This window comes from Neopelma chrysocephalum, unplaced genomic scaffold (genome assembly GCF_003984885.1).
Source record: "Neopelma chrysocephalum unplaced genomic scaffold, ASM398488v2 Primary Assembly neopelma1_24, whole genome shotgun sequence".
NCBI classification, from domain to species: Eukaryota; Metazoa; Chordata; class Aves; order Passeriformes; family Pipridae; genus Neopelma; species Neopelma chrysocephalum.
In genome coordinates, this window is record NW_020897693.1 from 47,556,098 (window position 1) to 47,573,335 (window position 17,238).

The 17,238-nt window shown below is 38.7% G+C and overlaps 1 protein-coding gene across 12 annotated transcripts in view; it reads left to right on the plus strand.

Annotated features, from left to right (window-relative positions):
- MARK3 (microtubule affinity regulating kinase 3) overlaps window positions 1-15,433 on the plus strand; it is a 62,554-nt gene extending 47,121 nt beyond the window's left edge. For 2 of the 12 annotated variants that reach the window (XM_027674036.1, XM_027674038.1), the window contains 5 exons: window positions 2,836-3,000; window positions 3,731-3,988; window positions 6,369-6,395; window positions 10,703-10,747; window positions 12,870-15,433. In XM_027674036.1, the coding sequence (XP_027529837.1) occupies window positions 2,836-3,000; window positions 3,731-3,988; window positions 6,369-6,395; window positions 10,703-10,747; window positions 12,870-13,215 (841 nt within the window). In that variant the 3' untranslated portion in view covers window positions 13,216-15,433. The remainder of the gene's footprint in view (window positions 1-2,835; window positions 3,001-3,730; window positions 3,989-6,368; window positions 6,396-10,702; window positions 10,748-12,869) is intronic. The other 10 variants (XM_027674046.1, XM_027674048.1, XM_027674041.1 and 7 more) reach the window with 9 other exon arrangements.
- The last annotated feature ends 1,805 nt before the right edge of the window (window positions 15,434-17,238 follow it).

The following is a 17,238-nucleotide window of genomic DNA, read 5'->3' on the forward strand; positions in this document are numbered from 1 at the left end:
TTCCTACAAATTAGCCTTATTTGGGTCATTTGAAATGTCTGAGAATTTATACATATATGTATTTTTATATATTCATTGTCACGTAAAAAATAATTTATAGCTTTTATCGTGTGTGTTTGATTACTACATTCATTACTCTTCATAAAGGGTTAAAAAGAGAAAAGGTAATGGTAATGCATTGCTAATTGTATTACAGTTGGAGACTTGTCATTGTCTGAAATGCTTTAGTACTAAACTGCATGTTCATTTTGGCACAGTTTCAGAATTACTGTGATTTGGCACAGAATTCACAATTTATGTCTGAATATATTTTGTTGCTGTAACTGGGTAAAGCATTGACTGGTCACATGAAATGCAGAGGCCTTTAATGCAGGCTAAATCAACATGGCTATTGATGGGACCGGCTCTTCAGAATGAATCTCTAATGTTATTGTACTCTCAGCTTGGCAGAAACTAACTTTAGAAACTTGTTCTTTTTTTCTTCTGTGAAGCAAGATCTGAAGTAGAACCTGGGCTTTGTAAAAATCCAAGGTTTCGTTAAAAATAATTTCTGTGCTTTTGAAATGTCTATTGGTGGCAAGTGTTGCAGGCAGGAGTAATTTCTATAAATGATCTGATACAGATTGGATTTTAGATTTTCCATAGCCAGATACTGACTGTGACCCAGTCAAAACTTGGAGACTTACCCTAAAAGGCAAGATACACACGCTTAAAGTCTCTATTTATTCTATAGAGAAAGTGTTAAAATGTTGCTTGTTCTGTTTTTATCTTGCACATTGAATTCTGAGAAGGCACTATTTCTGAAAGTTTGGAAACTTTGAAGAATCGATAGTCAGCTGGTACATTTGATGTTGGAGAAAGTAGTCTTGAAGACACCATGCCAGACTGGTAGAAGCAACGAGTTTTTAAGTCTCACATCTCTACTTTAACACATTGTGTGGCTGACACAGTCATTCTGCTGGAGATGATTCTTTTGGCTTTCCTCCAAAGCCTGAGCATTAATTAACGCACTTGGGGACTCATGAAACACTCTTCATAATGATAGGCAATTGCTTTAAATCATTTGTAACACAAATGATTTACAACAGCTTCAGATTTTTAATAAGCCTTGGCACTAATTGGTGATTGTTAGCTCACTGTTCCTGTGTTCCCAGGCCAGTAATCCAAGGAAGCTGATTTCTAGAAAAGCATCAGAGGAAAAGATATAAATGTTTTAATATGTGCTCTGGTCCCTTATTGATACCTTTAGATATCACATCTTTGGAGGCAGGTGGCTAAATAAAACTTGGGTCTAATGTGTTGTAAAACTAGAATCTTTCTTTTCTATCTTTTGCAGCAAATAGAGAGGAAAGGAGTTAGGAGTTCTTGAGAGGCTAGTGACCAATTATTTGGGAATTACTTGACTTCAGGGTATTAGTTTGGAGACAAATGTTCATTTTCTTACAATTTCTTAATACCCTGGGGTAATTTAAATGCTGGGCTGTGTCGAAGGCTTCATTCTAAGCAGTGCTTGTAGTTGGCATCCTGATGGATTTAGCATTGCAAAAAGATGCATGCATGACTCACATGAAGTTTTCTAGATCCTGAGAAGTTAAAAACAAACCAAAACCAAGTATATTTTGCTAACCATCATAGTCAGCCGTTCAGAAGTCTGAGCTGTGTGGTGTTTTGTGCTGGCGCTTTGGGAGCTAAGCCTGAGAAGTGGGTCAGCTGACACTTGTAGCTGGACTAGCATTTGCCTCTGCAAAGTCTGCCATACCACAGTTAGATAATGGGACTCGAGTTTCAGTGCGTGTAACCATGAAGTAACTTGGAAGTGAACGTGCAGTGTCATGAAACTGTCACTGACAATTACTGATTTCTTAACCTTGAGCAATATTTCTGAATTACAGTTGCCTTACTTTTAAAGCAAACTTCAGCTGAATGACGTATGGTGGTGTAGTCTGAAAGGCCCAAAACATCTTGTGGCCTCTCACTTTTCTCCTATCCTTACCATTGCTAGACAGTGTGAAGGCTGCAAAGATTATTTTGGCCCAAAGAAAGAAAAATATTTCATGCTCCTATTTTATCATATTGTACAGTTGGCAGCTTACTGGCTATTCTGCTAAGACAGTGCTGTATATATTATCCTTCAAAGCCGAGATGGTAATTTGGAGAATTTACTGTTTGTGGCCAAGCAGTATGAAATGCTTTTCAACAGTCATATCTCTTTCTTCAGGGAACAACAGGTGGATTCATTGCCTACTGTGTGTACAGGTTGATGATTACTAGTAGCCTTTTCCATTTGGCCTCTCTGGAGTTGTTAAAGATCATTATATTTTTGGTTTCAATTGTACCTGTGAAGTCCCTCAGTTATCAGATGTGGATTTGACAGCTTGCCCAACTTGCACTAATTTCTTTTTAACACGGATACATTCTGAAAACAAAGGATTTCACTGCAGTAATGGAACTAACATCAGTCTTTTGGAAAGTGCATTTGGTGGGGGTTTTAATGCATTGTTTATTGTTAAGACCAATACAAGTCACACCAGTGCTCTGGCACAGAATTCTGAGTTACTCAGGTTCTGTACATCAAGGAGGGTATCACTGCAAACTAATGCTAATGGTAAGAGCGTGGTCACTTCATAGATGTCAAGTGCTATAGTAAAGATGCTTTTTAAGGGAAGTGTAGGGTAGTTACTGCTGTTTACGTAGAAGAGGGCTGTTAGAGTTCGTGTTCTTTGATAAACCAGTTAATAGAAGGAAAAGTTTGCTTTTTTTTTTCTATGCAGTAGTTTGTTGTTGGTCCATCATGCTCTTCTTTCTGCCTCTGCCTGAACCCAAACCCCCTCGCAGCCTGACAGAAATGTTCGCTTACGCAGCTAGCCCTGCTTCAGTTTGTACCACATCCTTCTCCAGTGTTCGGCTGCGACATCAGAAGTCGATGTCCATGTCAGCCTCTGTGCACACGAAGATGATGTTGCCTCCAATAGACAATGGCGCAGATAACTTCAGGCCTATGTAAGAACCTGAAATCGTTGTGAAACTAACTTATACCCACTGCTTCTTAACTTTGTGCTGTGGAATTTTAGTCCTAGATTGTTCTAGTATATATCGCCCACAAGATGTGTGTTTCCTCATTTTTTTAGTCTTGTTTACATTTGTCTTGTGGTGTGTCAGGCTGTCTGTGACATAATCCTGCAATAGTGAACCTTAATTTTTTTCCTATTGTTAGGAGTATTGGACATTCCCTATTGTCAAAGTTTGTGGGAGACTTTAACTGTGTATCCTGAAGGACTTCACTACTTGGAGCGGTTTGCTTGTAGAGAATTTTGTGTAGGATACTTTCAAATTAGCAAGACTTTCAAAGATGTATGTATATATAGAATGCGGAGGGAGAGACATTAAAGTTACCTATTGCTTCTCTTTCCTGGGAGGAAACTTTTCTGGTCTATTCTTTTATCAGTCTTCTCAGTGAAACATTGTATGCCTGGTTGATCTGGTCTTTTCCAGGATACTCCTGTTGCACTTTTCTGCCTATGTGGGTTTCTGTTTCGGCAGCCTTTTAATCCTAACTTCTTACAAGTTTTGATTCCATACAGTGCTGTAATAATGTTGGTATTTCCAACCCTGGCCTATATAAAAGTGTCTGCTTATGCTTTACTGTAGAACGTAGTGTTTTGTGTCTCCTGCTGAACCGTAGTGCTTCTGTAAAGACGTTCTAGCATTGTTTTTTTGTTTTCTGCTCTAGCACTATTCCTGATCAAAGAACTCCCGTTGCTTCAACTCACAGCATTAGCAGTGCAACCACACCTGATCGTATTCGTTTCCCCAGAGGAACGGCCAGTCGGAGCACATTCCACGGCCAGCTCCGAGAGCGACGCACCGCGACCTACAACGGGCCACCTGCCTCCCCCAGTCTGTCCCATGAGGCAACACCACTCTCACAGACTCGAACCAGGGGCTCCACTAATCTATTTAGTAAACTAACTTCAAAACTAACAAGAAGGTAAGCCTCTTAAAACAGCAGTGCAACGTTTCCTTTTTTTTTTCCTCTTTGTTTTTATAGTAGAAATACATAGTAGCTCATTGCTTAGGTGGTTTTGTCCACATTCTCTGATTAGTGGCTTAATTTCTGCAACTTCAGATGCATTTGCTTATGATTTTTTTGTAGTTCTTTTTTGGTTACAGAAGCCATTTGTTTTTAGCAGTTGAATCAAATGGGATTAAAACAGTTTGGTCTGTGCTGTTTCTTCTGTGCTCTTCAACCTCATGTCGTGAATGCTGCAGAGATGAAACATTTCAGCTCGGTTGAAAAGCTGCTCACTGACTGTGTGGTCCATCAGTAGATGGCATAAACTAGGATCCCAGTCTCAATGTTTAATGTAGCGTTAGAAGCTCAGATTGTGTTTCCCAGTCACTCTGTCAGTGTTTCCAGAATAACCTTGCTGGCAGCACACAAACAGAAATATTGCAGGTGAAAGGGTAGGAGCAGGTGAAAGGGTAGGGGACAAAAGCTTCTACTGGCAGTAGTGCTATCATAGACCATCCTAAAATTGACAGTACTAGGGTTTCAGTCTAGGCAGGAGTCTGGTCAAACCTTGAAAACCTATTCCTATTTTGACCTTTATTTCATGTGCAGATTCTGGGTTTGGTGTAAAGGTGTTTTGGTCTAGCCAAAGCCTAGCTTAAGCAGGTGTTGCCCCTGCGCTAACAGTTTTTATTCTAATTGGACTTCTAATTTCAAATCCATGTATGATTTAAATTGATTCCTACAAACCCAAAATTGAAACCCACCATTTTTCCTTCTGTATTTAAAACCCACCAGTTCACATACTTCAGACCACTCTGATATCCAGAACTTGCGTTTGTAGAATTGAGGGCTTGTTTGTCTTTGCTTTAAGATAATCACCAAGATTTTGTACCCTCCTCATCATCTGAAGTTTTTTGGACAATATTATTCTGATCTTGGCCTGCTAGTTTTTGTTTTAGGCTTATACCACATCACCACCAAGCCATTTTCTTCCTGTGTGTTTTATGACTGTAGATGACTCCCTCTCAGTACTCTTTTTGTAGTCTCCCTATTTGTAGTCTACTATTTGTAGTAATGCTAAGTCAAACTCCAGTTTTTCACAAATGGGCGATTTCAATTTAGAGAGTAAATTTCTTTAAAAATTTAGAAATTGTTTCTGTGAAGAACAAAAACATGACAGTCTAGTAAATGTTTTAATCTGTGTAGTTGTCTGCCAGGTATCACTTCCCTGTGAAATACTATGCTGTAGGAAGTTGAGTTTGGGTTTTTTCCTCTTCTTTTTTTGCTGAGGGAGAGAAATAGAAGCTTAATTTGAATATTTTTAATAGTTAAGTCATCTGCTTTATATCAAGTGAAGTCTTGATCAGACACATCCTTTTGGCACTTCTTTCCTTCTGTAGTTTTGTTTATAATATCCTTACTTAATTTTCCATTTGACATTCCAAATGTGGACGCTCAAACTGTGAACATGCAAACTTTTCACTCAGTTGTTTAGGCAGCATTCAAACTTCTATCGTTACCTCCGAGTTTCAGCTTTTGCAGTGCAGTGTGGTTTCCTTGAAGAAGTTTTTCCACACGACTTTTGACAGTAGTTTGAATTCCATCTGGACTTGATTAAATAACATGCAGTTGTAACACAATAGCACTGTTAGAGATGGTTAGTTTGCACTTGGAGGACCTCCTACAGCTGGGGCTCTGTTATACTTGGTGCTGTACAAACTACTAAGGAGGTGGATAGTGCCCTCGAAGGACAGGGTTATGTTTCTTCTCTTTAAATAATTTTTTAAGCATTAAAACTTGTTAGTTTACTCTAGCATTCTCTTTGGGAAGTCAAAATTCTTTTGATTATGAACTACTTATATTCTGGTGTAGGCAGTTGTTACAGCTTGTGCCACTAAATTAGCTAAATATTTAAAGCAGTTTCGGGCACAACATGGCTGACCTGATGTTATAAAGGAAGGAAGAAACCTAACTCTGAAGATAATCAAGATATAGTTATTTAGAGTTACTGATTTTTGTTTCTATGGGAAATATATGAAGAAAATCCAAACATATTTTTATGTGACCTTGCAGATTTTGAGTTTTAAAGTGTTTTGACACCAGTACATATTTTCATAATACATAAATTCATAATAAGTACTGGTGACATATTTCCCTGAAAAATTTGAAAGTAGCAGTGCCAAGAGTTTGACTCTTCAGACCCTAAATCATCTGCCTAATCTGAGAATGTACTGAAGTGTAATTTAATTGTGCGTTTAAAATGAGATCTTTTTGCATGCTTCACTCTAAATGCCTTTTTCAATTTATTTTGTACAACATTTTTTGTTAATCATTATTTTGGCTTAATTTCTTTTAGAAACATGTCATTCAGGTTTATCAAAAGGTAGGATTTATTTATATTTAAAAAAAAGTGGCTCCTGCAATTAACAACAGATTTGGCTTTTCTAGCCTTGGTTTTCTGAAAACTAAATTTCCTGCTGAGAACTAAATACTTTCTTTCTTCAGAGGAAAGCATAGAATAAATCCATTAACTCATGATGATACTTAAGAATCTGTGGCACCTGTATAACAAGATGCTAAGCATGCCTTGTGAATTCTTCTTTCTTTGATAGAGTTGGTAGTGCCAAAGTAATTCTGTTCTCTGTACTAATACACTTAGCATGCTTATGTTTGAAGAATGAGGTGTTTGATAACAATGATGAAAGTATAAACAAAACATAAGGTTACAACCAAATAAAGGTAAGTGATGTTAAATTTACATTATGTCTTTTTTTATGATATTTAAGAAGAAAAAGATTTGTTGCCTGCAGCTGATAGCATAGAAAGCAAACTGAGCACAGTTGTGAATTGAACGGTTTTGTGTGGAAGACTGAATGAAGATGCAATGGCTGTGTATTTGTTTTAAAATGAGATGCATTTGCTGAAGTGAATTGCAGCTGAAGTGCAAAGAGAGCACTTCAGTTCTAAACAAAAATACGTTTATGCAAATTTATTGAAAGCGAAAAGCCCAAAAGTCTGAATCACATTTCAAGCTCAAAGGATTTAATTTAGTTTTGCAATTTGGGAATGAATCAGGCTGCTATATATCTTGTTAAACCATTATGATTCATGAAAGTCAGTTATACAATTTTGCTGTTCAGGTAAATTTTCCAGTGGAATTCTGTGATTGCCTGTTTAGTTGTATTGTATTTTGGAGCTTCTTAAAGGGTGGTACTTCCAATTTCCTAGTACTGATCAAATCCAGGGAGATAGGGCCAAAAACCAAACATCTGTTTTAACTTTCAAAATACATAGCTATGCATGTGACTGTAATTGGAAGTTTGTCAAGGAAATCCTTAGATTAGAGGGAGGCCTGAGATGTGTAAATTACTGCCTAAATTTGGATTTTTAATGTACAGTCCGACACTAAAGGTACCCTATCCAATTAAATGAGTAAATTCCATGCCATGGTAAATAATCAGTGCTCTTCCAAACACGACTGTGTTTAAAGTTGGTTGGGTTGGTTGACATTGTCACAGCTGACTTGAGGAAAAGGAACATGGAACAACTGTTAGTTAAGGAAAGAAACCATCCAACACAGTACACAGATGAAACTGAGCAGTGGCAATGGTTTTAACTCATCGTGCAGACCGCTTTATTAGAGGGAGCTTTTATCTCTCTCTGTAGTCACATTGCTTTTAAAATAAAGGATTGTGATCTGTGCAGCTCTCCACAACTTGGATGCATCTAAGTTTGTTACAGTGCTGCTCCGAAGAAAAGTGGGAAATGCTAATATGAGTACGGTTTTGAACTAGAAGGTTACTGTTCAAATTTGAGACTTAAGGTAATTTTTAGATAACTTAAAAAAAACTTCCTTTGACTGGAGGCCAGGAGTCTTAGACCAGTGCAGAAATAGCTGCTACAGCTTCCACGAATATGTCTTTGAATAAGAGATTTGCCAAGTCTTACACCACCTACACAAGACCAGACTGTGCTTTTTAAATTCTGTTTTAAGTGGGCATGGTGTCCCTCCATACCTGATCTGTATGTAGGTACAAAAACAGAAAATTTGGGGGGGTTGCCAATTTTTTTCTTGCTGTATGTGCTATGAATCTTACCTAAGATCATTGCATTTGATACTGAAAGAACTACTGTAACCAAGTAGCACATATACATAGTACTACAACATCAGTTCTAGGGAGCTGAATAAAAGTAGATAATCAGTCACTTGTTTTTAAACTGAGTTTTATTATTGTACTCAGTACACAGATACATATATATATATGTATATGTATGTATGTATATCTTGTACTATGCACTGTCATTGCCAATCTGCATATTGTGGAAGTCTAACTTTTTTTCTAACAGCAAAAACGACTCAATGTTCTGGATTTTATTGCACCATCATTTCTCTGTTTCCATGAACTGATCTTATTTTATCATCTTGCACTTTTTGTTGGTTTTCCGTAGACAGTTTTCTTTGTATTTATTTGGATTTTTAAAACTGAGTATACAAAGATGTAAAGAACAGGAAACACAGCATAACTCAGGACAGATGTGTGGAACCAGTCTGATTTGTGAAAGCCTTTTACAAACCATAAGGGAGATAATGTGTAGGTATTGCATGACAAATGAGAACATAACTTGCTCATGTATTTGTTCCATTCTCGAGACCAAAGGAGCATCTTGGTCCATAAAATCAATTTATGTAAAAACACAAGCAAAAGCAGAAAATTTACAACACAAACTAACACAGATGTGAAGACTATTAGCAGTGAGGAGGCCTCAGGGCTGCGTCTCATAGACACGCAGAAACAATAGCAGCAGTACAGTAAGTGTCTGTTCCCAAAGCACCAGTGCTGGGCTGTAGAACTGGACTGTAACTGTGTCCATGGTGAAGGAGGGAGAGGCTGGCACAGCTCTCCAAAGCTTGGCATCATCCAGAGCTCATATTTGAGGATGCATGTCACTGAATGCAGTTGCTCGTGCTCAGTGAATGGAACACTGATGCATGGAAAAACTGAACAAACTCAGGATTTTCTGAGAGGCTTCCATGAAAGGGTGTTTATTATTTCTAAGTGGCAGGTATATTATAAATAATGACCTTTCTTAGATTTAGAGTACAGTGGTTCACAAACTGAGCAGTTTGGCTTAATTTCAACGTGAAAAGGGTGTCGAACATCATTAGGGAATTTTCCTTACAGACTTCTCTGGACAGATTCCAGTAACAGTAAGACTATTCATTGTTGGGGAAACTGGTTGTGCTCCCATTTTCTACAACCTTTGGCAAGTTCCAAAACAAAACACAAAAAAACCCACAAAAATCCATAAATGTTTGCACCTCTTGTAGGAACAGAGGAGGCTCTTTAAAGATCAAGTACTCTCCGTTTTCCAGGTGAGCAGTGTTTTCTAACTTGATTGCTTTGCCCAGTAAAACAATCATTTGAAAGGTGTGGGTCTGTTCAGTTGGTACATGTGATGGTTCTTTCCTACCTACGCCTTTTCCTGTCCTGTAGAGTTGCTGTAGAGAGTGACTTCTTGGGTATACAGACATAAAAAATCTTTTTTCACCCTCCCATGAAAATATCTACAATAGCTGCCCACTTTGAAGCTCTAGAATTAGCCAAGGACTTACCAGTTGTCAGTCATCTTACAAGGGTGATCCCTCACCGCAGCCCTCAGAAGGAAGGAAAGGAAGAAATTAAGCCTTGTAACACCCCACACACCCTGATAAAAATACCACTGTGCATCAAAAAATAAGCCTACTGTCTTAGATTCCTATCCCTAGACACCTGTCAGCCAAACTGCTGTAATAATTTGCATTATTCAGGGAAGCCAAGTACTACCTTAGATAGTCTTGATAAGAGTATTGTACAGGCAGCATCCTTCTGAGCAGAACTGACACTGATATATCAAACCATGCTACTGCAATAATGAGAAGGTAGAGGGAGGCAATTTTCCTCTCAATTATGCTTGATCCTGGGCGTTTAAAATATGGTAGCGATCTGCAATGTAGATTTAAGCAATGCAAGAAGACAGAAAGCTTAAGCTTGCTCTTGGGTGTGGAAGATGCATCAGTGTGGGAATTAATAAGATGGAGTTACCACAACTTGAGAAATCTTGAATTTATGTCCTAAATTTTTGTTAAAATGTGTATGCATCTTCTTTTCAATTAAGGTATTTTGGTATTGTTTAAACACCTCAGATCTGATGTGCATGCAAATACACAGGGTGATCAGACTTGTCTGTAAATAGGGATTTTTTTCCAAGTAGATATTTTATTCCCAGATAAAACTTCTAAATATCATTAGCCTGAAAATAATTGGAAGTTATTTCTTTTTTAGGAGTTACTTACGGAGTAATACAATCACTTCAGTATGCTTTGTAACTTTAGTTTCATATTTTCTGCTTTTAGAACCTCAACTTTATTTAGTGAGTTCTGCAGATTTAATATATAAACATACACTGTTAAAATTAGTAATAGTAGTTTTAAAAACTGTAGTCTATAGACTCCCATTTGGTTTGACAAGATGTTATATTCTGAGTTTGGCCTAACCTACAAAGTTCTTTACATCTTTGTTGATTTGTATTTTAACACACCTTTTGTATGATTGCAGTATCTTTTAGCAACTACTCAGATATTGTATATTGTAGTGTAAGATTTGTCTTCTCTTTCCCACTTCCTTTTGCTTCTGCATTCTTTTCAATGAGGCTCCCGACTGAATATGAGAGGAACGGGAGATTTGAGGGCTCAAGGTGAGGGTAAAATTTTTGTTTAAAATGTTACTTAGGTGAGTTTGAACCTTTCTCCCCTTGATTATGTGGCATAGTGGCTTCAGGCAGCAGCTTGTGTTTCGTGTAAGTCATTGAAACTAAACGAAGCATTTCTGTCTGCAAAACAGCTATTAAAGCACAAACTGACTTGGTTCTAAACTTTCATCTTTCCTGTTTCCTTTTCCCATGTGTGGGTTTGGTTTTTTTTTTGCATTTTAGTCATTGTGATTTGCTGTTGTCGTGTAGATGTCTAGATAAGTGGTCTCCAGTGAGGCTGCAAATGTGTGGAATAACCACTGAAAGGCAGCAAGATATTTCTCATCTCCAAAATCACAAATAGTTAAATATTTTTAATGTTATACTCTTTGTCCAAAATCAGCATATCAAAAAATACTAGAAATTATTGAACTTGTGCTGGTTTTGTTTTCAAGTAGAAAAAGCTTTCAAAAATAAAAGTAGCATTGAATGAAAGTTGGGTTTTCCCCTGGCCCCTTACAACCTTATTAAGTTACAACCTTAAAGCAAAATACTATTTAATTTGCTTGATGCATTTTATAATATCTGGCAAATCACATAGCTGGATTTGACAGCACAGTCCTATGACTCTCGGAGTCACTGGAAATCTTTCAATAGAAGAAAAAATACAAAAGAGGTTATCTTTAAGAAATGTATGTATTTAGTTGTGGCCTTGCTATCACTTTTTATTTAACTTTTTCATAATTGCCTGCTTAATGGTATTAGAAGAAAAACATTGTGTAACCAGAAATTCATTGCCAACTGTTTTAAAGTGCAGCTTGCCTTAATATTGTAAATTGAACTTGAAGGCTCAACATGAGACTTCAACTGCATGGTTTGGGGTCAGTTAGGTTAGCTATTTTCAGGAAATAGTTAAGTATGACAGTATGTTTAAATTTGAAGAGGCAACTGACAGTGTACAAATATTCACAGAGCAAATCTGTGTTTTCCCTGGAGGTCCAGATGTAGTTCCTTATTCTTTAGCTGCGTGACCACTGATTTTAATTAAAGTAGAAGAATGATTGCAAACTAGAAATTTCTGGAACGTTTCTTTCCTTTGTCCTGTATAACTTTACTTATCCTTACCAAAGGAAAAGCTTTTTTATTAAAAAAAAAATAATTGCAGACTTGGGAAGCACAGGCTCAATATTTTGTGATTCATCTTAAAACTGTCACCCATCTTTACAAATAACATCGAGGAGGTGACTTCCAACTCTTCTTCCTGCACTTCAGCCTCAGAGGCACTTCACTGCAGAGCTTGTAGCCACAAAAGATTTCATCACTTTACCTCTGTCAGTCATTAGGATTTAACAAATTACCAACCAACTTCAGATGAAGCATCTCCTTGCTGTTGAAGGCAACCCCAGTATCCTGCAGTGTCTGGGTCTCTAGGGATCATCTCAAACACATCAGCACAGGAAGGCCACCGTTTAACTAAACCTGTCCAAATCTGGGGGTGCATAGTGACCCTGGGGCAGCAGGTGGGTGCCTCTGGTCCTGCTGTCCTTCTTCCTGCTTCCAGCCAACTACTGTGGGACTCCGTGGGCCCTCGCAGTGCTTGGTCTCCAAGCTGCTGCACAGGAGGAGGTGCAGAGGAGCCCCCAGCACTTTTCTGCATGGGGTCACCCTGGTGTGTATAAGTGGGCACCTCCCATGGACTGGCACTCTCTGAGCACCCTTTTGTCACAAGTAGCTGCTGTTTGAATGTTCCAGAAACTTCTAGCACAGAGCTGGTGTTTCAGCTGTCCACGTGGCCCGAGAATAGGGTTTTGAGCAGAACCTGCCTTAAAATCAAGTCATGGGTGATGCATGTAGTTCTGCCTCCAGAAGGTCATTCCCCTCATGCTCCTGAATCCAGTGACTTCCAGTTGTCACACATCGTCCCATACCTTCGTTTCAGCCCCAGCAGCTGGTGCTTTACCCTGACTATGTGTGTACAGCAGCTGGGAAAGTGGGGCTTGGCTCGGAGCTGGAGCCTCCAGATGCTGCTCTAATACCAGTAGTGTGTGTTGAGTGTTAGTTTGCTTCACTAATGTGACCCGTGGGGAAGGTGGCTGGCGCTGCTCACTCATAAATTCCTGTCTTTCAGCCGCAATGTAGCTGTGGATCAGAAGGATGAGAACAAGGAAGCCAAGCCTCGATCGCTGCGTTTTACCTGGAGCATGAAAACCACCAGCTCCATGGATCCCAATGACATGATGAGGGAAATACGAAAGGTCCTGGATGCCAATAATTGTGACTATGAACAAAGAGAGCGTTTCTTGCTTTTCTGTGTCCATGGAGATGGGCATGCGGAAAACCTTGTACAGTGGGAGATGGAGGTGTGTAAACTGCCAAGACTGTCCCTGAATGGAGTTCGCTTTAAGCGGATATCGGGAACATCCATAGCTTTCAAAAACATTGCTTCCAAAATTGCCAATGAATTAAAGCTGTAACAAGAAAAATAGTTAAGTTGTAAATTAGTTAGCAATTCCAAGTGTTTTTGAGAATTCCGATGGAAATGTATAGAATAACATTTAGGCAATAACTTCTGCATCCTTCTGAATAGTGATATTAAAAAAAAAAGCTGCTGAGCTGGGAGGGAGAGTTGGACTTTTTTATAAGTGCACTACAGCATTAAAGTTGCCTACTATGTAAAATATTACCCCTTCTGCTTTATTTCCATTGCTCTTTGACAACAAATTGAAACACAGAATATATTCATTTAAATATGCCTCCTGTTTGTGTGGATGTGTGAATGTACAGTATGTGTGTAATATATAAAGTATTCTATGTAAACAATTCATTTACAACATCGAGCTGTACCAGTACCTCTTTTTGGGCTAATTTTGGTGCTAAAAATTGAAATGGCCAAGGAGGAAACACTTGAGTTAATATTTAAAATGACTGAAGCGATAACCAGTAAATGCAGGTTTACAGTTCACTGCTGTGTTAAGAAAAAAAAAAGTGTGTGAAGGGTTTGGATTTACGGTTGTGAACATGATTAGTCCTGTTTTCTAAGTAGATCTCATGAGATTATTAAAAATTCACTTTTACTGAGTAAGTCTTGCATTATATTTTGCCCACCTATTTATTATTTAAGTCTGAATCAAATTTTAATAATGTAGTTAATTTGTGCATTAATATTTGGGTAAACACTTCCATTCTTCTGCTTCTGCTAAACTACTAAAATTGTACCTTTGTCCTTTTGGCTTATGGGTATTGATCGCAGCTAAGAACACTTCTCTGTTGTTCAGCCGTTCCCTTAGGGAATGGGGCAGTCTAAAAGGAGGTGCTAATTGCTGACTAGTTACTTTCTTTCAGAGCAAGTTTTCCACGTTAGACTAGGTCAGACTGATACAAAGCACAAAGGGACTCTCAAATTAAGGCCGTACTTCACTGCAAGCTGCCACATCCCAGTTGGTGCCGCTCTGAGGTCTCGCTGCAGGTAGGGCAGTGCTGTCCCTTCGTCCTGGGCACACACAGCATTGAAACCCAAAAGTGGGAATCAAATTGGTTACTGATCTCCTGTGTTGTAATGTCCCAACTTGCTGAACTACAGCCATAGGCAGTAGCAGTTAAAACTTCTCCTTGCAGCTCCCTTCCAGCGTGCTTCCCCTTGGCTCCGGTTGTATTGCTTTTGATGGCTCTGTGCCAGTTGTGTCTCTGGCTCCTGCTGCCGAGAGAATCCTCTGTCCTCTGTTAACGTGCAGTGTGGAGACCCGCCCTTGATGAACCCTCTGATGGCCAACTAGCTTTCGGTAGGACGTGAAGCTGCTCTGGGATAGTCCCCACTATTTTACCATCTCTGCAGTGAGCTGGATCTGAGTTTGCAGACTAGAATGAAGAGATTTCTTCATGCACTGATTCCTACTGATACTCAGTTTATTTCATCGAGGACTTGTGTAGATAATATCCTGCATTATCTACTTGACTTTTTTGTATTAATGTTTTGTGGTTATATTTCAGTGAAGCACTTAAGCATGTACTTAACATGTGCTTTAAACTGGAGCCTAAATTTGCATTTTAAATTTGCAGTGAGCTAATAGTTACTCATAGTACACAGTTCAGATTTGACCCCAGGTGAAAATGCAAAGTCCTTAATATTTTGCAAGTTAGTTCTTGTGATCTGTAGTCTGTGAAGGCAGCAGACTTCCCCTCTCTTTCCCCCTAAGCATTGATATTGATTATGCTAGTTTAAAGGGTAATCATAGTTGTTAAATGTAGTAAATATTCCTGAATTTACATTTTATTCTCTGTATATTCTGTACCATGCCATGGCTTGAGAACTCCAGGTGCTACCGGAGTTCAGTTGGCTTTCAGTGCTCTGCCCGTGCCTGTGCTGCTCAGTATGGTTTTTTCCATGAAAACTCCATTTTGTAATAGCAATAAGACATTTCAGGGCAGTCATTGTACTTTCTCAGGTGAATGGTCACCTATCCTTTCACTTCCTACATTTTAAGCACTCCTCCAAATGTATTTTTTCACCCGGCAGTGCACTTTGTTGTCTGAACTGAAAAAGTGTTCTGATAAATGATGTAAATCTGTATTCGATGGAAGTTCCAAAAGGTTTCATATTAAATGTTTTCTGAAATACTCTCTTCCTACTTCACCTGTTAAGTATGTAAGTGTTTCTAAAAAAAGTGCACCACTATCATTCTTTGGATATTTAAAGTTTGTACTTTGGGTTTTTTTTTCTTGAAGTGTTCTCAAAAGGTTCTTTCAGGGTAAATCTTTATTTGAGGTATTAAAAAAATCACTGATTATAATCAGAAAAAGATTTTTAACAGCTTCCTTCCCAAATGCCTTGTAAAATTACCGAGTTGCAAGCATATACCCTTGTTTCTTTAGCACACTGCATGTTTGGTGTTCAAGCCTCTGCAAGTTGCCTGGAAAGGAAAAGTGCTTTCTTTAGCTCTCCAAACCAAAGACAAGCTGCCTCCCAAACACAGGCCTTTTACCTGTTTGTATTCCCTGGAAATCTGTGTAGGTTTGCAGGCACTGCTACTGATAGGACTCTGCAAAACCACAGCTGGCTTTTCTCTCCTTAAGAGGCAAGTTTTAAAAATAATCAGAGGTCATTGTGTGGTGAGGAGGTAGCAGGAGGCCTGGGTGCTTTGGGACACATGAAGAGCAACCAAGAAGTGGTTTTATGTCATGACATGACTGGTGCCCTGGAATGTGTGATCCAAGTGATGTTGGGGGGGTGTTTGTAATGGGCTCCTGACTAAAGGTTTCCATTGCTGAAACCCATGTCATCCAGCTCTGAGAGTGTCTTTTGATTGCTGGGTCTGGCAGAGAAAAGTGTTGTACAGTTTGGGTTGCAGGAGTTTACTGCATTAAATAAAAGTGTTTAAAGATACATACATAAAATAAATACCTGAACACTGAGCACGAACAAACAAGTCGAGATACCCTTTTTCTCGTGCAAACCTTCCCTGTACTTAGGATTTCTAAAACACTTCAGTCTGTTTGACCTCTTCACAAGGTCTGAGGTCCTCAACCATGTTGAGAAGAAGCAGAGAGAGGTAGACTAGAGGAACAGCTAGTCCTGCTGGTCTAAGTGTTTTGCACACTACTTCTATTCAAGATACAGCATCTGGTCCAATCTTTGTGAGTTCAAAGATTTTTAGTACAAATTTGGGCACGGTTAACCTTTTGTATTACAATGAGGTTTCAAGATAACATATAGTGAGATACTGTATCCTAATTTTTTTCATTACAGCATTATCATGTCAAGGTAAATTAGATTATTTTTTTTAAATATCTGAAATTAGTATCCATATGTATGTTGCAGAAATGAAATGCGAGGTTCAGGAGTCCTTCTAGTCATATGGAAAGATCGTAGCAGATCTGGAATTTAAATGGAGATCTCTCCAGTTCAGTTAAAAGCTGAGCTATACATGGGCCCGTTGGGATAACGTGTAGAGGCTTTTAATCAGTATTTCCCACAGCTGCTGTGTCATAGACCATGTTGTGGATTGCAATTTAATTAGGACTGCAGCCAACCCAGAGCCATTTTCCCTGTAAGCCCTGGTCTGGAGCAGCAGTTTGTACACGGCTGCTTTGAGTTAAAACCTGCTTGGTTGAGGTGGTCTCTGTGCCTGAAGGGCTCGGATACCTCCCTGGGTATGGGCAGAGGCCTCTTTGAACTGGTGTCACTCTGTGTTTCAGGGATGGCCTGGTTGGGTGTTTCTTGCTGTACAGTCTGTTATCAGCTATCCAAGACCATGTCTTTTCTTAGTAACCTAAAGAGTTAAATATTTAGAGAATCTCGTAGTAGATGGTATTTCTGCTGTCCAGGGGGGTGTGTCATACTAATGTGAATTTTGTTTTTTAATTTACATTGCAAATCCTTAAGAATAAATGCGGTTTTGGAAAGCTGATACCACTGTAAATTAACATTTAATATTAAACATGTAGACTTGCAACTGTCCATACAACCTCATTTCTGTATGTTTTCATAGAAAAGCCCTGGA